At 42.8% G+C, this 22070-nt stretch overlaps 1 protein-coding gene across 1 annotated transcript in view; it reads left to right on the top strand.

Moving 5' to 3' along the window:
* The window catches only part of LOC137787806 (doublecortin domain-containing protein 2), a 131045-nt gene extending 109491 nt beyond the window's left edge, over positions 1–21554 (top strand). The window contains 1 exon segment of the mRNA XM_068580545.1: positions 21484–21554. Within this exon segment, the coding sequence (XP_068436646.1) occupies positions 21484–21554 (71 nt within the window).
* The last annotated feature ends 516 nt before the right edge of the window (positions 21555–22070 follow it).

Raw genomic sequence — 22070 nt, 5'->3', positions numbered from 1 at the left:
TAAAAAAGTTCCTTAGGAACTATAGGTGTGTGAGCAGATGAGGTTGAGAAATTATGCTACAGCAGTTGCTATGCACAGATATGGCAGAAATCATGAATATTAAAATCATTGCCATTGCTTGTGAAAAACATTTTCTTTTTTTTTCATAACCCTCTCAATTAACATTTGAAGGGTTAGAAAAACCAAAGAGCTTTTTCATTTGGTTCTAGCAGAAACTTTAACAGTGATTGTTCGATAGTGATACACACCTCTTCTTACGAACACCGAAGGACTGTGTTGGTTCTCAGTATATCACTCCATCTCTGGTAAGCATTCAGGATCAAATCTTTCAGTGTAAGCTCCTGCCGTGATGCTGCCAAAAGTTGCGAGACAATGGAGGGAAAAGTTTGCCGTGATGAAGAAATGTCACAATTTCCAGACTGCCTGAGCAGAATCATGACCTCTGTTTCTCCCTCAGAGCAAGTACAGTCAGTCTGGAACAATGTGCTCCCGGACTGTATGAAACATCATAGAGGGGACGACGCTGATGACAACAAAAGACAAAAGGCCACTTGAAAGAGCAATTTTTTAAGCTTCTCTTTGCTCTGACCTGTCAGACAGAGTTTTGGGGGTCCTGGCCTGTCTGCCAGTATGACATAACTTGAGGGAGCACGCCTTTTGGGAGCGGTCGAAAGGTTAGAAATACATTTTCCCTCTGCACTGTCCACCTATCAGTGCACACTGACAGGAAGCAGTTCAGATGATAATATGACGACACAGTAGTTTGGCAACTTTACATAAATCTGAAGTTGTATAAGCATCGCTGCCAACTGCAATCGCCTGCCGCGTCTTCCACTGATATATCCCCAAAAGTGGACGAAGGAAAGTACTAAATGATCCATGGAAATGGAGCCCATAAAATCCAGAACATAAGTAGCCTCAGGCATGCCACACACTCGCTGACCTCAAACCCCGCACTGCACCCCAGACACCGCACACGTATGCTCATTCATGTAAGACGCGTGCCTTTGCTGCAGTTTAATTTGAGTTCCCTTAGACTGAGCACAGTGGCAGACCGACTGCGCCTGAGAGGCAGCGACGCACCCAGGTGACTGTTCGCTAGTTTAGAAGAAGTTCAAGCCTCTCTGGGAGGACATTTATATGCGCTCAGCACATCTTTATCCCACAGGCCAGGATTTACAAATAGATTTCAAATTAAAGCCTCTACTTTAATTTTCTAATGCAGTGACCCATTCTGCAGCAGTGTAATAGCAGGTCCCAGTGTGACAATTAAAATAAATCACGTCTGAACAGAATTCGCCATATGTATTCATGCCTCATCAGTAACTGAATTGACGTAAATGATTTATCCCAGAGAACTTAAATACCAATGCCCATACCACATAGGGCTACCACCCTGCAAGCGCTCAAGTTCTACATGCTTGTCGACGGCCCTGCTGTGAATAATGAAATTGACTTGTCTAAGATGAATGAGCATGTGGGGGAAGATAGACTGGTGGTCTGAAACACGTGGACCATACCAAAATGAAATATCAACGTGTTGTGGTTTCACCCAAATGTTATTTTAATATGTATCAATGAATTGACAAACATATTTGTTTTTCTTTATATTTGACAGATGTTGCTTTTACACAAGTGGAATACTGAGTGTTACTAGTAACTATTACAACAACTTGTTTTTCCTCTGCTTTCCGCTCAAAATAGAAATAACAGAGAAAAGAGCCCGTCGGCAATATGTCCCCCCATAATGCATAGCCCATATTTTAATCTTACTAATCCAAAAGAGAAGAAAGCAAGATGTGATACCATGGGCTATCTTCACTTTTTATTCAAAATGACAGCTACAGTATGCAGAAATGTCCTTTGATTAAAGTGAGGAAGCACACTTTGAGCTCTAAATATCATTCTGCTTTTTTGTGAACCTATTTGCACTGTTTTAGTGATAGACTCCCACCAGCCATTAAAATTATCTGAATATGTTGCCCACTGTCTATAACCTTCCTCCTGATTTGGACATCCTCATCCTCATGTGCCGCTTCACCCTCATCAGCTTTACTTTCTCTGCTTTTGATTAATCCTGTCTCATTTGAGATTTTGAAACTATCAATGGGAATTATTCAAATCCCCAAGGTATGAAATAGCTATGAGGAGTCTGTGGAAGACACTCATTAACCCCAAATGGAGGGGAGCCCAAAGTAAAGCTCAATGAATTCTCTCTGTCATAGAAATCTGATTTGTTACGGGGGGCTGTGCTTAATCCCAGTTGAAGGTAGAAGTTCATCTTGTCCAGTGTGTATGCAATAGTTCAATATATATAAAAACATTTATTTTTTTTGCAACTGATTTTCAAGTACTGTATATGTTTATTGAAATTGAGCAATACACATTTCTGTGGATCTTTTGGTAAATGTGTGGATACAGAGGACTTAATCCTGGGAAAATACAATTTCTTGCAAAAAGGAAAAGAGATATTAAGTAATCCGCCAACCCTGCGACAGTATGTTACGACTGAATGAATACAATAGTCCAAGATTTGAACCAATAACAGGATGCTCGTGTATGGATTGAATCACTGGGATGTAGTGGCTTGTTCAGAGGCCTTTGCATTGTTCTATTGATCATTCCACCGTAGTTAGTTCTGCACTTCCATCCTCAGAGGCATGTCTTTATCCTCTCTAAAGTATTGGATGATTTTTGCACGAAGTCATGAAATGCACCACGGACGCCAACTGAGGAGATCAGAATCCTGCCATACAAAACCAAAACTAGACATTCTTCCCTGGAGGGCCTTGTTTTAGCACATTGAATTGGATCAACAGCTGCTGTATATGATTCCATAATTTCAAGCATAATATGTTCCATTAATGCCAAAGCACTCACAGGCATTAGAGAGACGGTTGATGCAAACCTCTCAGGATGTGCTCTGCTTATTCTCTGCCTATTTTTCCCAGAAACACGGCACAGGCTGGTGCCGCTGCCATTCTCTTACATGCAGATGTCAATTATAGAGATGGCAGACAGTGGTGAGCTGTGCACATCTGCCGGTGGATGATGTCTCCCCCAGCAATGCGCACGCCAATGAAGCATAAATTTCAACCATCACTTGGCAAGCTGCACCTTAACATTAATGTCTGCAAGACACTGCCAGACCTTAAAGTATATCTGATTTGCACAGATTCCCTCAATGGAGACCAACTGAGAAACATATTATTAGCCAAATATTGTTTTCTTTCTTTCTTTCTTTAATGTAAAGACTTTCATAGATAAAGAAAAGAAAAATGTCCTTCATGGGTCACATGGCCTGGAGGGTATATGGGGCATGTCTGTATGTTTTGTGTGTTTGTGATGGGGGGGGTTCTTCCTCATCACACCCAGACCTCTGCTGCCTGCTGTGTTATTAGGCAGCTACAGTACATTAGGGACGGACCAGCTCCACCACTGTTGTCATCGAGAACATCTAGTTATCACATCTTGCGCTCGACCACCTGCTGAGTTCACAGAGCTATCAGCATCCCCCGTGACCTGCTCGTGTCTCTGTATGTCTCTGCTGGAGACCTTGGATATGTTAAACACCCCCGATACGGCCGAGACCAAGTTCTCTCCACGCAACATCTCCCTCAAAAAATAGTTAGCTCAGAACACGCATTTGCACCAACACGTGTACACACATACACACACAAAACAAACAAACTTTAATTTCAACATTGTTGTGAACAAGGCCTACCTCATGTAACTAACATGTATTGACTAACACGAGCGCGACTCTGTTTGTGCTGTACTGTATCAGAAGCTGTTTGTCACCAACAACATGGCTGTTTCCAAAGGCATCAAGCTCTAAGTGTGCGGATTACAGCGGTATACATTTGTATAATGCCTGTGATAATGGGATAAAGCAGCTTCCGTGGGAGAAATCTGTATGGAGAATGGATTATTCCAAAGCTCTGCCTATGGGACGCTGAACCCAGGAGTTATCACAAGCAGTCAGCATCTCAAGTGGGTGCATTGCTTCAGAAAAGTGCTCTGATGCCGCATTTCATGTCCACGTTTTATTCTCTGGAGAGAAGACACAAATTGGGGAGGCTACAGTCGTGTATGTTTTAGTCAGTAATTACCATAGGAGCACTCGAAAGGATGAGATATACTAGCTCCATTTCAAATTTGCATTTGCTTTACATTAGAACTGTGCGCTTGGCCTGCATCTATTTATTGTTCTCTTGTCCACGATACAGGAACCCACTGAACTAGTTTGTATGTTTCTCTTGATAGCCATTATAGAGGAAAATTAGCATTTCCATGCATACAAAAGCAATTACCTTCAATTTATACACATTTCATAGAATCATGTCCCCAATTAGAGGGCCATTTCAGGGGACTGATAAGACGAGCAGCCCTCACATTGAACATCTGATGTCTGGACAGACGGTGCGTCCTGCTTTCCCCCTGATCCCTATCTCGGTCGACAGCTCTGGCATGAGGAGGTCTTCAGTATGCGGCTCTCACTCATTTCAAGCAGAGCTAATTTCACCCTTAATAAGGGTGGGTTGGTGAAAAACAAATGTTGCTGTGCTGATAGTGGCGCTTTGATGTCAGTGCAACAGCAACTGGATAGTCATGCAGGCCGGAAGTCTTTATTGTCGACATCAAAGACAGTTGTCTTTTTTTACGTGCTTGCTGTGTTTATAACAAAGTTTCTTGTGGATCTATAACACGTTTAAATATGAATATGAATTGAAAAGCAGTATATTCTCTAATTCCTGTCAGGCTAATGGTTTTATGCAGGTACACTTGTGTGCCCTTTTTCACTTTGCCCTGTTTTTATTTACATGAGGGAGAGAAATCTCAGATGACATCTTCAAACCTGCCCATTCATTAGCCCAAACAGGCTTATCTGCTTAAAGACTTTGGCTAAGACCCCGTTCTCACTGAGGAATGACTCACCTCCATATTGCCTCACTAACAGCAACAATTACGTCACCCTGTTCCTGGCTCTTGGAGATTATGGAGTCATTTGTGCAAATCCTCCTTTTACATGATATCAAATGCTCGGCCAGAGGTCTGTGTGTGTGGAAAGACGGAGACAATCAGCCTGAACCTGAGTGATTCAAAGAGCTCACCTATTATTAATATGGCACCGGGCGGAAAAGAAAGTGGTGGAGGGAGAAGATGAAGATGAGATTGATAACAGGGATGCTGACATCAGCCGTGTTTCGGTCAACAGCGAACAAGTCAGAGGAAAATATGACGTCTTTGATAAGTGCGGGCCAATCAAAGTTCTGACATTTAGTCCTACAGATTGGTGTGAGGGGATAGTATGGTTTTCACATTTTGGGAAATATGCTTTTTTGTTTATGAGGAAAGTGTTTGGGCAGCGAAAACAGAGGAGTTTGGAAACGTTCACTACTCGATTGGGTCTTAGCACGACGTGTCCTCAGTCACTCAGACACATCTTTTTTATATTTTTATTTGGTGGAAGCTTTCTTCGGTCAAAGTTGGAACAGCAAAGATATGAACGGTTATAGACTCCAGAAAACCACAACTTGTCGCTTCTACTTTGATGTTTTTTGTACAGATTAAATACATGAGTTATAACATGTTCATTATTAAGCTTTAGATCTGCTGATATTTTTCCTTTGGACTCTCAAAGTTTAGCTAAACTAAGCATCTAGCTGTATCTACAGCTCTTCCACCTCACTGTTGATAAAATCAATCTAGCCCGGCCGCATATACAGCATACGTATGTAGAAGTATGAGCAAATTAAAATAGATAAAGAAATACTATTACAGATAATCTTATCTGCAGTAGTGGATGTATACCGGACTCTTCCAGCTACTGTATACCAGCTGGGATCTCATGATTCTGCCATTTATTTATTTGGGAGCCATATATACTTGGGAGGAATGGCTCAGGATTGTGAACTCAATCACAGCGCGAGGGGATGTCAGTGCACAGGGCGCTCCCCGTGAATCACACACTGAAAGGCTATCACCCAAACCTCCAAGGTCCACTGCCAACTCATCAGTCATCGCGGACCAGACCAGGCCACAGACTGATCAGCCATGCACACGCTCCGGTCGCTGGGGACACTCACAAACTCAGCCCGTCCTTCCATCTCCCCCTATATCCATACCAATATCCATACTCTCTGCTGAAACCATAGCATAACATATTCCAAGGTCTGAATGTGACTTTGCCTCTCAAACTTCTGTCACTCTGCCTAGATTGTGTATGAAACTGAAGGCCATGGATGCTGGTTTTGTCACACTGCCTGCACTTTCTCCATGGAATTTTATTTATAGCTGTAATCTTTTTACGTGTAGAATATTTCTCAGTTTGTGTAACTGATGGTGTACCTATATTACAGCCGCAGATGAACTTTACCCAGTTGTAATGAATGTTTTAGTGTTCATTTATTTCAATGTTTCATAGTTTAATTAACTTTTCAGTGCACAGTTTCAGTATATACTATTACTAGTAAGGTTAAGATAATTATAAAACTAATCAGTCATACTAGCCAGGTTCAGGGATGTTTCCCCAAAAAATATAAAAATTATAAAATGTATATCTGCTACTATTGTTTCCCTTTATGTTAAGTAATACAAAAGACAGGCAATATAGTATTTACCATTGCTAGCATCCCCATAAAGTTGTAATAATGATCTTACTTGTGTTATTAGAGCAGTAATCTCGAAATACTGAGAAGGATGATTCAAATTCTGTCATTATTTTCAAATGGTATGCCATGAACTGTGGAAATGGAAATTGTGACCTGTGGGTGGCGCTAGATGAAAAGTCACAAGATCACCAAAGTCATTAGGATTGATCCTCTGGGGACCCTGAATGTCTGCGCCAACTTTCAGAGCAATCCATCGAGTTGTTGGGATCTAAAACCAGCAGACTGGTATTCCCCAGATCCTGTAGCGAAAAACACGGTGTGTTTTAAACAGCGTCTGTCCGACATGATGTGGGCGATGAGGTACGGAGAAAACATGCATAAATGAGTAACGAGAGCTGCGCGGGACATGAGGGATAATACAAATTTGCATGATTACATGGACAGATGAGTGATTTACCTGCACTCATGTCTGACAGCCATTCTAGATGAGTGGCACCTGATCCTGTATTCTTTAACTGTAGCACGCATCGTATCCTGTAATTGATGTAGGACCGCGTGGAGGTGCAAGATACAGGGAAAGATGTTTATCAGATGCATAATGGGATGCGCAATGACATTTATCCAAAGCTTGACTCAAGAAAACTTTGTGATTCAAAGCACTTTACTTTGAAATTATTATTTGCCAAGTTCCCTTGCTCTCTGGCTTAATCGAGCAAGCCCGCTGCCTGTGTGCACACTGAAGCGCCTTCTCTGCCGTGCACTTTTCTCACATTTGGCACACTCGTGCCTACCCTAAGCCACATTAGAAAACAGATATGACAATTTCACACATATAGCATTATCCTTTGCCTCACTCCGATTCACCTGTGGCCAGGCAATCTTCCTCAAGTAAGCACAATAATAAGTAATTACCATAATGTTTGAATAAAAAAAAGGAGAATAAAAAAAAAACTTTGAATGGAAGCAGGAGTTAGGTGGGGTGTGGGGGTGTGGGGTAGAAATATTTGATTAATCTTCTTAACACGTTTCATGTGCAGATTCTTTGAGTTAATTTCAAGGACCATGCCTAAAGGAGATTACCTCCCCATGCTCCTGCACATTTGCTCATGAGTGATTTTGTTTATTCATGTTTTATATTATAATGCTCCTCCTGCCGTCTGCAGCCACAGAACCGACGGCAAAAATGCAATTTATTTCCCGCGCTGCACACGATGGAGACAGCTGATAATGTCACCAGGAAATATGAAGACTGCTGGGACGGGACCAAACAGCCTACTATTTATGTATGGAATATAAATAAAATATTTTGTGTGGGTTCTTTTAACCCGCACATGCACCGAAACACACACACACACACACTCTTGCTCCAAAAAGTTGCTTCGGTTAGTGTCACATCATTTTATTTTATTTTGTTTTTTACAAACACTTAATGCACTGTGTGTGTGTGTGTGTGTGTGTGTGTGTGTTTCTGTATATTGTGATTTAGATTTCTGTCATCAGTCAGTAGATTAGCATACATTTACAATAACATGGATCATTACAGAGAGTCATATAAAAGGTCAAAGATGCATTCAAGTTCTCAGAGGTTGCAGATTACGCCGCCGCTCAGTCGCCAATCACACTTATCATCAACAGCTTATGGTAAGCTCATCCAATCGCATGCACCTCCCTCATATGACAACCCATATACAGTATGTTGTCATGACATATATGACACAGCCCACTCATATTTCATTGGCGCGGCGCGACTCAGTTATGAACGCGCGTCAAAGTCTCTTTCATCACTCCTGTTAATATGGATTTATCTGCTCCGCTGGCAGTGATGGGACGGCTGACGTAACTGTTTACAGTGACTTCTTTGCCCCCTCCCGATGAGGAGGACGATGATGATGACGGCCGCCGCTCTCTGCCCAGCAGACGGCCCGGATGGCAGGATTTATGGCCCGCGGTGCCCATCCTCGGCACAAGACGCATTGTCTCTGGGTAGATCGTTCAGCCTGTCCTTGCTTTATTGATCTCACTCCTCACAAGTTCACAACTTCCGAGTTCCTGGTGCATCACTTGACAGGAGAGAGATTTAGTGGAGGGATGAGGTCAGATAGAGGAAGAGAGATGGAGGGAGAGGAAGAGGGAGGGCAAAGTGAAGGAGAGTGAGTCAGAGGAGATGGGAGAGCAGAGAAGGAGGGGAAGTGAAGAGGGGCAGCGAGAGAAAGGGACGAGGGAAGGAGAGGGACTGACATGGGAAGAGAGGGAGGAAGAAGGAGCGTTGCTTCCTCTGGGAGGAAGCGGCTCGAGGCCAGGTCAGAGGAGATTGATACTTATGAGTGTGTAAAGGCCTGCAGAATTAGCCCCTGGTACAGTGGAAATCCACTGGTAAACACACCCAGCAGCTCTCAAAGGTGTTCCCATCAATCTCAGCACTTGCAGTGCACATACAGTGTATACACACACTCACATCCCTAAGTGTTTGACTCACTGAAGTGGTTGAACAGCCGTACTACTGTACGGTCATAACAAACGTGAGTGAGGTCAGCACACGCTCCGTCATCTTTTCAACCTGTTGATTCTGCTTTTAAACCACAAAGACGCCACCTTAAGCCCTTTTTGCAATAAAGTCATACACTGTGCTCGAAGGTGACGTACAGTGTGCGTCAACTATTCATCTCTTTCTGATCCTTTAGTCGTTGTAGTCGTTCAAATCCCCTTCTACAAACGACTTTGAATGACCTCGACTCATCGCTTCTCGTTTTCAGAGCGTTGGCCTTTTTCCCCCAGAGTCCAGAAGATTACATTAGAGACAGCAACTCCGTGCTGTTCGCAAAGCCCACAGGGAGTGTGAAGAAGGCGAGGGAGGGAACTTACAAAAGGCTGGGCCAAACTCATAACCCACCAGCCCGCCGGGAGTAAAAAGACAAGACTCTATAATGTTTATGTCAACCCTTGTGCAGCCTAATTGGCTTGGCAATCATGGAATATGAAGCGTTTCTGTGTGTGTGTGTGTGTGTGTGTGTGTCAATAGCTTGGTGAGTCTTCATGTTTACGAAGAGTCTTCTCTGTGTATTTATATAATGCACTTTAGATCTGTTCTCTGTGTTTGTATACTCTTCATTGTTAATGACTTGTCTGCTGCCTCATTCACCAATCCATTGTCAGGACATCCATTAGCGGTGCATAAGGAGCTGCTCTGCAGCGTCACCTCTTATCTTTTGAACTCAGACACTGTGATAAGGGCTTCAGAATGACTGCAGATCAGAGTGCAACTGCGTTCAATTAATTCTCTGCCATTTGAAAAGGAGACAGACTTCCATGTGAGAGAGCCTGAGATGTGAATCGGCATTCTATTCTTTTCAACAGAAGAGATACACACAAAAAAAGTTAGGGATCTCTTGTTGAAGTAGTGAACAGGAAAATAAAATGAAATGCAGCTGTGTTGCTGTGCCTTCAGCATTGAAAGCCTTTGATAATCACACTTTTTCTACTTTTACTGGAGTCAGTAAATGCAGAGTACACAGAGCAGCACACATGGGAGAGCAGCAGAGAGATTTGGGCTGCGTGATACAAAAATGAAATGGGTCATCAAATTACCCATGTGATTGTGTGTACCTGCCCAATTATGATTGATCTTCGCAAGAGAAAACAAAGTGGTGTATTTTATTTGCATGTTAAAAGATGCTTTCTTTCTCTCCCTCGCTTTCTCTCTACCAGCACCATAATTATCTCAAAATGTGAAATGCTATTTAGGTATTCATAATTTATTTCTGTGGGGAGGACACAATAGACAAGCGTACATCGCTCTGCCAAGCCCCAGATTATTATTATTTTTTTGGTTAATTGAAAATCTCATTTGCATGAGGAGAAAATCAAACACTCATTTCCATACATGAGATTATAAAAAGATAACTGCTAGTGTTTGTTGTTCCATATTTGATCCGAGCATTTCCACCTAATTGCTAAATGCTGCAAATAGGGCTAGCGTGTAACCTCCAAACTAATGTTCACAAGGCGCCTGGATGTTATGTTCCGGTTCAAATTACGCACTGTTTTCTATCTGCGTTTCCCAAAGTTTGTATGTGCAACCGGGCGAGTCTGTAATTTTGTCGGCGTCCCTATGATTCCGTATCAGAAACATGCACTGCGTAGCTGGGTACCCGCCAACTTCGTAAACAGCAATGCCAGCCCAGCTGGATGTTGTGCAGGGCGGCACATGCATGGAGCGGGCTGCAGCCAGAGCCAGTGATCTTCTATGATTTCTGTGAGAGAGATCAGGGGTGTCCTGTTTCATCCCTTACAAACAACCCCATGCATTCTCTCCCCCCTCCGTCTCTCTCCCTCCTTTTCCAGAGCACACACACACACAATATACACAAACACAACCCCATCTATTCCAGGCGGACACCATTACCGACCTGGCCTCAGCCTCTGTTCCCTACTTGAAGCTCATTAATGCAGCCTCTGACATGGGCGGACACCAGGAGATTTTCCTCCCCTCCTCTTCCTTACTCCCTCCCGTGTCTTTCTTCCTTTCCCCCGAAAACATGATGAATGGGATTTATTTTGAGATTTGAACCCCCGTAAATATGGCCCGAGCGCACGACTTAGTGCAGTGTTGACACATTTCTGCATCACACATTGTGAATTTTGGGGAGAGGGAGGGGGGGGACAAGCTGTTGGCCAATGAGGCCTTTTTCTAAATAAGGCCTGTGAAGTATTGCTGTTGATCTAGCATGATGCGCAATTACTAAAAGCCTATGTGGAAAAGTGTATCTTTTATATCTGATTCATTTTTGTTTGTCTCTGCGTGTTAATTACTGTCTTTATCCTCCCTACAATGAATCCGTCTCAACTGTTTGCACTTTTGAATGTTATTATTGCCCAGCAGTGCTAGTTAGTGCCTCTTGAGTGTCTCCCTAGCCTCACAAGTCATGCAGGAAGTTGTAAACAGTCAGGTATTTTGCTGCTAATGATTAGGTTACACTCTTCATGTGTTACTTGGAGAGAATACAGAAACACAAACCCTGTGGTTTGAGGTAATAAGGGCGATGTTGTTGTTTTTTCCCCTGCTGAGGTGGATAATAAAGCTGTGACGTTGTCTGTACATTCATCTTTTTTTTTTTCAAACATAAATCCCAGGATTTGTTAGCGCATCTGCATTGACTGCACACACACTGTACACAGCCACGCCACCACAGCTGTACATGTGACGACCTCTATTCAATAGCTGGGAAAGGACAACTGTCAAATTAAATGACATAAGGTATATTTTATTTCTCAGTGCGTCTGACCTAAGCATTTTGCCTCAGAAATATGTGCTATGTATTTTCATCTATAGGGCTCCAGCGCAGGTAATTGAAAAGCATTGCTCAGTGTAGCGTATGCACTCAGACATGCGATGAGGCCACCATTATGGTTCAGCATGGCCTGGAGGGATGAGGGAATGGAGGGATGGAAGGGCTGCGTGCCCTGATAGAAATTTTAGATTAACTGGTCTCTCACAGTCCTCTCAATGTCAATAGGTAAACTGCAGATACCTGTGCACGTGGAATCTCAAAAACACAAATATACTGTGTTTTAATGACTAAACACTTTTAATTATTATTGTAATTGTTATTATATATATTATTTTTATTATAGGTTCAGAATTACATATTTGTCCACTGGCTTACATGCACCACTTAAGACTTTAAATCTTCCTCTTGAATGACAAATTATGTTCTTTCTCACCTTTTTTTCTTCCTGCTCATGGCCTTCACGGAGAGTGTGCAGTAAATGGGGAGGGAGCGTGAATACTCAGTGCCTCATGTAATAAGCATATAATTAAACTCCTCTGACAATTACATCATGCATTATCAGCCTAAGCCAGATCCATTACTCCTCTCGATCAATGGCTTGGCCACAATAGGCCTCCTACTCTGACCACACCAGGGACTGGCGGCCAGGCAGCTGCAGGCTTCTTTGCTGTATTGCAGGACCAGTAAGTGCTGTTAGTGACATTCAACACCAAGGGTTTGAATGGGGAGAGGGAGGAGGGCCGGCTACTTAATGCAAGGTAAAGGGAAGAAGGAAATGGGAATTAGTCCTGATGAGGACAGCGAGGAGGTGGTGCAGCTACTTGCTGATGCTCTAGAGTGTAATGATGAGTCATGGTAGAGTGAATTACAGTGTGGTCCTTTTTTTCTCTTCAGCATTGGAGATGTCTATCTTTAATAATGAAATCCTCAAAGATTACTGAGGTCGAGCATAGGCTAGTCCATTGCTGAGTTGCATAATGATGATGAATTAAACATCAAGAGGAAGTATCAGCCAAGCATGCAAGCTCCCATAGATACGTTTAAACTCCGGGTACATCAACAATTCAGATATAGAATATTTTAAAGTTAGCCCTTTCATTCTGTGCGAGTAATGAATCCCGGGTGAAAGAAGGGGAATAAAGTTGCGCTATGGCCTCAAAGTCGAGCCAAGTCGAGCACTTTCCTTCAGCTGATCATCAACTATTATCACCTATTCGATAGCAACATTGGCAGGAAGAACTTAGGAGAGCGGCCACATGCATACCATCTGCCAATGTGATGTGAGAAGGGTATGAGATTATAATTTTGATCAGCCTGCCAAATCCTTTCTGCCTGTCAGAGTGGTCTGAGAGGAGCAACCACAGGCCCTGTGAATAGATTAAATCAGCCCAACCTCTTTCTGGCTCCATCTGCTTTCTCCTTCTTTCCTTTCTCACTCTTTCACATGCTGTCTCTCACCCTAACCTCTATTCATCTATTCCCCTACCTATCCATCCATTTCATCTTTCTTTTTTCCCCCTCCTCCTATACTCCCCTGCTCCTTTTCACCAGAATTATTACATTACACATCCAGGGAACATCCATTAGCTCGGAACATGTTCTTTCTTCTCCTTCATCTTCTCTTCCTCTCCTTCCAAGAATTGGCTAAGGCAATGTTATTTCAGATTATACAGTTGTTAAAGCTCATTTTAAGCTAACAACGGGACATCGAAAGCGGTGAACCTTGCACAGAGGGAGAGGAGGAGGTGTTGATGGAGTTTCTGGGCAGGTGAGAAATGGAGAGGGGCTGTGAAGAAAAGACCTGATCAGATGGAAGGGGGAGATTAGAGAGGAAATTATTAATGGGGCCAGGGCCCTTTGGAGCTTGAGATTTGTTTGTAGGAGGATGCAAAACTGTGTGCGAGATAATATAGGATGGGGGGAGGGAGGGACAGATTTTTTTTCACCTTTGGCAAAATGTGAAAAAGGAAGATATGAGGTTCCGGACAGAACATATCTTTAGCGAAATCATTTTAATCAAAAAGTATAATATGAAGACCCGTGAGATAAAAAGAAAGTACGCTAAACTGATACATGTAATACATTGAAAACTTGCATTGTGCCGACTGTGCTCGAAATGGGCAGGCAGAAACCTACCCCATGCCCAGGAGCAAGCCGGTCACCCCAAAGGGAGCTGGAGTGATTAATGACCCGGTGTCCTGCTGATTGACTTCATGGCTGCATACCCTGGAAGAAGGGATGAGACACAGATGAGATACACTGTGGTGGGGCAATTACTGCCGCCCAGGACATACTTCATTTCTAGCGCCCTCTCCCAAAGGATCAGCCTCCATCCACCCACACACCTTGTAGGTCGACTGGGCTAAAGGCAGGGCGGCTCTCAGCGTAAACTGTGACCCCTGCACGAACACACTTGTTTCGGTTTTGTGTTTGATGGAGAATTTAGGGGTCAGTTAGTCTTGAACCATGCTCTCCCTGGAGGTCGATGTAACCATTCTGTTCGTACATGGACGGGTTGCAGACCGGGGAGTTACCTGTGGTGTCTGTCTGCCAGTCACTCAGCTTGGATGTGGTTTTCACGGCAATATATGTTGTATGAACCAAATGCACATGTGATTCCGTAACGCCACCGGCTTTCTCATTTTTCTTGATTTGTACTGTAATCTTTGGGGATTACTTGATTTAAAATGCATTTTAAGGTGGAGACCTAAAAGAATACATTATTATATGTACACTTTAGAGGTGACATGTACTAGGCCTGTATCTAAAACACAAAGTGCCCTGTGCACGACACATGCCTGGTACTGTATTTATATTGAGGTTTCACATGATGAGAAACAGATGGAGTATGTCAAAGATAAAAGGAAAGGAAGTATGAAGTATGACTGAGGTTATAATGGTGGGAGCCAAGACCCAAGAGACCAAATGCACATTTCTCTCTCTCTCTCTCTCTCTCTCTCTCTCTCTCTCTCTCTCTCTCTCTCTCTCTTCTCTCTCTCTCTCTCTCTCTCTCTCTCTCTCTCTCTCTCTCTCTCTCTCTCTCTCTCTCACTCTCTATCTCTCTCTCTCTCTCTCTCTCTCTCTCTCTCTCTCTCTCTCTCTCTCTCTCTCTCTCTCTCTTTCTCTCTCTCTTCCTCCTGCTCTTGGTTTTGCATTTACATATTTCTTTTTCTCACTGTCTGGTCTCTGGATATTTGCTTATTTAGCTTCCGACCATATTCACACCAGATCAATCTGTGGTACCACAGAAGAAGAACCCCCTACAGCAGTTATTGGTTCATGCAGCATAGATGAGAAAAAGCTGCAGGAAGGGAAACCTTAAGTGGCCAAGTGCTGGCTGGTAGTGAAACCAGACTAATATCAAGCCCATTGCTCACTTCTTGAGCCAGTATTGATCTACCATAATGTATGTTTAGCTGATCCTGTTCTGCACCCCTTTCAGTAAACAGGCCACAGTCAATACTGTCACACCACGTTTGACTAACACCTCCGCGCCAAGCCAACAACCAGCCCCTCACTGACTTGCACTGCATGTCAAATGAAGCGAGTTAGAGTAAGATTCGCATCGAAAAGCAGCCAACAGCTACTTAAAACCGCCCGATGTTGCACTACACCAAAATGGTAGTGGCGACTGCGGCGGTAGTGGCGCTAATGGGCGGCAGAGTCCCAAACTGTCATGTAGCGGAGTTGTTTGTGTCATCTCCGAGAGCCAGCCCTCCCCCCCATGTGCACCTGCTGCTGGTGGGGTTCATTATGGATTTCTCTAATGGCTTTTAGAGTTTTAATAGCATGGTTTTGCATGGAGCAAGTAATGAATAACTAGATGTCGTCCCTGTGCCTAATGAGAGTGCCCACTGTTTCTCTGAGACACAAGGAAGATTTAAGCATGGCAGGCAGCTCCTGGAATACATCTTTATTTATGCATTTGTACATATTTGTTTCCGTGATGGATTATTTGTGCAAGTGACTCATTTTTTTTGGGGGGGGGACACACAGAACTTATAGTCTTGTTGACTTGGTGAATCCATTTTTACGTGTCTTTTTTTTTTGGAGAGTGATGTATTTGGGTTCGCATTGTTTTTACTTTTTGCACCTCAGAGCACCCAAATTTGATTTTTTTTCCTAATTTTATTTAGAATAAATATTTACATATTGTATATTTTCAAAAATTATTTTTTTATCCCATATTTTGATCACAACTATGAACATCTAGCATGATCTGAGCATGATTTAAGCAAGATTTCCCCAAAATGCCGGGTGTTACGAAAGAGTTTCAGTCAAAAAACTGTGTTGTTCGGTTTGAAAATGTAAAGGTTTTAACCTTTATACCTAAACATGTTCGGAATAGTGCATGCTGGGTATGCATCTCTGCATAAACTTCTGCTTAAGACGTGTGACACGTTCTTACAAATCTCCCCCGCACATAGAAGCCAGCGCAGTCGAAAAACGGAGCAAGGAAGTCATATCCACTGACTGGAATCTCTGCTTCCAATTTCATACTGAATTTTGGAAAAAATAAAGTAACCAGTAGCTGAATGTCATTAATTACTGTGAGTTGGCCCTCCAACTTGTAATCTCTAAAGAAATAAATTGGGTATAAATAGTAATTTCCTGAATATCACTTCATTCACAAACTTCCCATGCATTCTCTCTCAGTTTATATATGTTTTGCATATATATTCCATAGGCCATAGTGGTGTGGCGTCGTGTCAGTAGATTGACAGTTTGGTCAGATAGTAAAAATAGAGTTTACCTCTCACAACCTCAATCAATATGACCTCCAGAAAACACATTGGCATAATCAATCACTCGGCCAATGTTTTAAAATTCTGTCTTTCAGCAGCAGGTGACAGCATGGATTACCATTAATACCATTCATTCAGATACCTGAACATTACTTTTTGAAATGTTTGATGGAAAAATAGAGAGCGGAGTGAAGACTAGACTGCTCGTCTGGCACTTTTTTTGATGAATCACTGTTATGTTGGCGGTGTTGTATCTTGGTGGAATGAGCCGGTTCGATATTCTCACTCCGTCTCCTCCAAAGCAATAGACAGCTGTCTGTTCTCACAAATTGACTACAGTTGCTGACGTAATGAAAGCGCAGTAGTTCTGGCTTCTGTGAAGAACAGAGGCAGAATAATGCTGCAAGCAAAGGTCATATGCAGAAGTGATATAATGTGCATAGCTCAGACGAATACTGCACACAAAATGCATAACATTATAGAGATTTGAGTCCTTTCATGACGATCACTGTTAAGGTAAATGTAAAGTCAGTGAGTTAAAGTCATTATCCTTTCTTGATTTCCTTTACTTTGTACCACACAGGGGATGCACAGCGAAGGAAGGCACTTATAGAGGATGGTTCAAGTTTTGGAAAAATTGAGTTGTTGATTGTGCAAACTTCTGTCCTGATATTGACGAGGATGAGTTTTTGCACTTGCAATGAAAATGCAACAAAAAGCTCGAAAATCCAACAAAAGCTCGGAAATCCAACTGTATGCATGTTGAACTCGAGCTCATTTTGCCCTGTTTGAAGGTGAAACGCCTACTCCCACATAATGCATTGCCTCCCTTTTGGGTTTGGCAACAATCACTCCTGTAAAAATCGACCCTATACTATTGTAATGTATACTGCAATGAATGAGAATAAGGCTTTCTCGAAAGACACGGACGCTCCACATTAACTAATGCGTGACATATATGTGTTTGGGCATGTTGTCCGCCGTACAGCATGTGCACTTTGTCACAAGAGTTTTGAAATCAATCAGCCTGTGTGAGTTATTCACAGTCCAACATCAAAAAGGCATTACTTATCTAAGGCTTTTAATTTCCAATCCATCTGTCAAGCCAGTTGAAATATGGAATCTCATTACTTTGAACAAGTGGGGAGGGGGACAACATAAATCATTTTATTTTCATCTTACCCTGACATAGTCTGTTTAGAACTGGACCGAGGATAAAATGGCAGAGAAAGTGGGAGTTGGAGAGTGAAAATGACATGATCAGAATGAGGGAGAGAGAGAGAGAAAAAGAGAGAGAGAGAGATCTAGAGTGACACCGGGGGATGAGAGAGAGGATAATTAAAGAACCAAGAAACAAGAACAAGAGACATTAGACTTTGTTTTTTAAAATGGTGAAAATTGATGAATTCAAATAAACACACAAGTGCAGGAAAAAAGGCATGTGTTAAATAAAAAGAAAAAAGAGGAAGAGATTATATTGTCACGGTTACTCAGTAGTGCAACATTCAGTTACACATTTAAAAGACTCACAAGAGGGCCACTTTTCCACTAATTATTCATGTCACCCTGGGAGGGATTGAGACACAAATTGAGTGTAGCGCCCCTTTAAATCCATCACTGTACCATAGACTAATAATTCATGTCTATTACAGACCCTCTAAATTATTAATTGGCCAAGATAATGAAAATATGCTAATCTGAGAATTGCCATCGAAAAAGAATGCATAACACTCCTGAGCCATCATAATTAGGATAAGTAATTATTTAACCATTACTTTGTGAAGTTGAGTTATTAAAGTCTGTCAGGTTCTTGTGAAGGATCAGAACACCAAGTTGTTTGATTGAAGGCAACATTTTTGATGACTCATTTTCCTGACAGCTTTCTGAATGTTTGAGTGAACCTTGTAAAAATGATTGCCCGTGTTGCTGCAGGCTAAATCCATAATGCTGTTGTCGGCAAGAATTCACATACATTATGTTCATGCCGACCAACAGCTTTGAACCCTGTCGTTCCGTCCATGCGTTTGCTTTGGTCGTATAGATTTAAAAAAAAATAATTTGAAACACAGCCCAGAGTGAAACAGCACTTGTTTCCAAAGAAGTCGGCCTTCACTCAGCTGCTTCTGATTAAGCAAAGGAAACCCTTCAAACCCTCTCCCTCAGTTCACCCTTTTTTCTTCCTCTGTCTTTCACTACTGAACCATTTCCAACAGAGAACTATTCTGAAACGTTATCAACAGCTCCTAGTCAATCCTTTCCTCCTTCTTTGTGCTCTCTTCTCTTCTTCCTCCCCCTCCGGGTCTGCGAGAAAGGAGAGCTCTGTCATGGCCCTGTGGAGAGAAAATGGCGGAATTCATCCCATGCTGTGTCAGTGATAACACTCCCGAGCGTGACACATCCCGCCTCAGATTACAAGTAGAGGATTCATTCCTTGCATTCTCCTTGTCACCTCGCCTTCAATGGCGGCATTAAGCAATTTGCAATAGAATAATGCACTCTATCAACGAAGAGGCCGTGCCTGTAAAAGACTGGGTGTTTGTGCGGCCGTCATGTTCCAGGAATGATACTCAGTGTGGTTTGCCTGTGTGGGGTTTGTAAATACAAACACACATGCACACTCTGGGGCTGATAAAAACAAAGCATGCCAAACTAAACACACATCCACACACAGCCCTGATATTACCACCACTTTGAAGAGTAAGAAACAGAGGAGCATGGACTCAATATCCAAAATTAGTAATAGATAACAAGGCAGCCTAGGGCTTGACTATGATTTTCTAAGTGACCCAGATTACAATAAATGGCACGAACTATGAGCTATCAGCTGATCTGAGGATCCCCCGCCGAATGCAGCGCAGTAGCTGCAGCCAGAAAGAGAATAGTGCTGACGAATGTCTCTCTCTGTGTGCCTGGCTGGTGCCAGAGCTTATGTAACTCTGCCAGGAAGCAGTCTGTTAACAGATATTGGAGTCACAGCAATTGCCAGCCAAAACTGAGTCACTCGATTCTTCAATGGACTTCTTTTCTTTCTTTTCCTTTTTAGATGCAATATCTACTGTATGAAGAAATATACAATTTCCAGTCAACAACTAATGAATGATGTCACTTGTTTTTGAGAATTGACAATACATGAAGCAGAGTAAATAAGAATTGCAGTTTGTTATATAGCGTAACATGAGTTTAGTGAAGTGTCTCTACAACTATTACGAATATTCATGAACTGTAAGTCATTGATTTTTCACCAGGTGCCATCATCAGGTCGAAATTACAATGTGTTCAATACGTACAAATGATCTCATTAGCCTTCACTGTACTTTTTGTTTAGTGTCAATTATTTATGAATGAATACCTGCTAAACATCAGCATGTGGCTATTTGACTCAAAGCATCGCAGTGCCAGAGAACAGTCCCACAGAGCTGCGAGCAGGCCTGTAAACTCTTACTCTGATTAATGTTTACCCAAGTCTACGTGAAAAAAAAGGAAGCAGATGATGATCAAATAAAGTCAGTTGAAATTGCAGGAAGTGCTACATAACAACTAACAAAGCTATGCCATATTGTAGCCTAACTCAGTAACAATACTCGACTGTTTTCACAACTCGTAGCGCCATTCAACTGAACTCAACCCCCTCTCATCCTTCCTGACAACCAGTTCAAGCCTCATAATGAGCCAATTCACACTTGTATGTCTTGTTCCATTGCTTTCATTATAATACCAACACCACTTCCTGCCCTCATTCGCTGCTGCAGTACTCTGCTTAACAGCGATGACCTTTACTGACCCCGACACAACCTCTCTGTCTTTCTTTGAGTAGCTAATGGCCAGCAGGCCTCATCTCTCTATTGACCCCTTGCCCACGCTGAGGTGAATTATGGCACCTGAGCGACGGTCTAATGCAGCGGGTCCTGACACAGAGACATCAGTCCAGAAGGGCCGGCCCAGGCAGACTAATGATCCAGACATTGGTAAATGACGGGCAATGTTGGACAGAGACAGACAGTGGGAGGGAGAGAGAGAGAGAGAGAGAGAGAGAGAGAGAGAGAGAAAGAGAGAGAGAGAGAGAGAGAGAGAGAGAGAGAGAGAGAGAGAGAGAGAGAGAGAGAGACCTTATTAGGCCTGATTGCCTCATCATGGTCAAGGGAAAACAAGCAGAAAGACTATAGTGTACTTTTCTCCAGGGTTACTCTGTTCCTACCTGACTTCATCCCGGGCACTGATCAATGAATTGATCATGGACTTGATATAAGAGCTGATAGGGAATTTGGCAGATACTGAATACCGCTGCTGACTCGCTGATGTGATAGTGAATGTCTCACCTTGTCCATTGTTCTCATTTTGTTCGCACCGCACAGATTAAATGTTGCCAGAGAAAAGTCTTCGAAGGTCAGTTTTAACATGTCTGTTCGTGTTTTTAATTTAAAGAAATTTGATTGAGAATCGAGACCTCTGTAGGCAAATTGTGTGTGTGTGTGTGTGTGTGTGTGTGTGTGTGTTGGCGCAGGCTCCTATCCCCTTTTCTCATTCACAGTCTGGTACAGATTCCCTGCAGGGTAACATGTTTTTCCTCTGGAGTCTGGACACATTCTGCCTCCTGCTGTCAGGCGTAGGAGACCCACCACCCTTCACCTCCATCCCCTTCTCCTTTTCCTCCTCATCCCTCTCCTCTTTCCCCCTCCACCCCCTCGTTTCCCTGGTCTGAGACAGGGGGCGTGCGATGACAGAGGTGTCAGCACAGGTCACAGTGATCCTCTTCTACCGTCCTGTTCCCACTGGCCGGGAGTCGATACATTCCTCCCCGTTCTCGGTCCCTCATCAATCTGCTCTCTGTGTTCTCAGGATCTACATTCCTGCCCATCAAGAGCTCTCACTGTCCAGCCTTCCAGGAGTCTGGTTACACTGGACCATAGACGCAGGGAAGCCTGCGTGAATGATTCTTTCTCTAATTCTTCATCTATTCTTCCAGTCATCCAGATTAGTTTGTGTGTGTAACTGTCTCTCTTTTTCTTTTACCTACTTATCTGTTCCCCCTTTCTAGTTTGAGTGTGTGACTCGCCGTCTCCGTTTCATGCCCTTTTTCTTCCGTCTCTATACCTTCCAGGCCAGGCTAAGTCCTCCACATATGTGCACTATAGGTGCAAAAGCAGCAGTAATACTTGTCTTCTGAGGATCAATCCGTAAGGGTCGGTCAAGAAACAAGCTCCTCTATAACTTTGTCATACAAAACTGCTGTCCTCCTGTATGTATACCATACATTACAGTTTATAGTTTAAAAAAAAATGTGATGACGAGCATAGCATAGTTTTAAATGTATGCTTACGACAGCAATATTTTAGCAGCAAAACACATGTACAAGCTTTGATCTCTGCAAGGTGTGTAAGATTGATGAACAAAAAGTGTGGATAAATCGTCCATCCATCTATGAA

This window comes from Clinocottus analis, unplaced genomic scaffold, assembly GCF_023055335.1.
Source record: "Clinocottus analis isolate CAN_PGR_092001 unplaced genomic scaffold, fCliAna1.0.p SCAF_17, whole genome shotgun sequence".
Taxonomy (NCBI): Eukaryota; Metazoa; Chordata; class Actinopteri; order Perciformes; family Cottidae; genus Clinocottus; species Clinocottus analis.
Note: the sequence above shows the minus strand (reverse complement) of the source record. Positions and strands in the feature narration are given on the sequence as shown.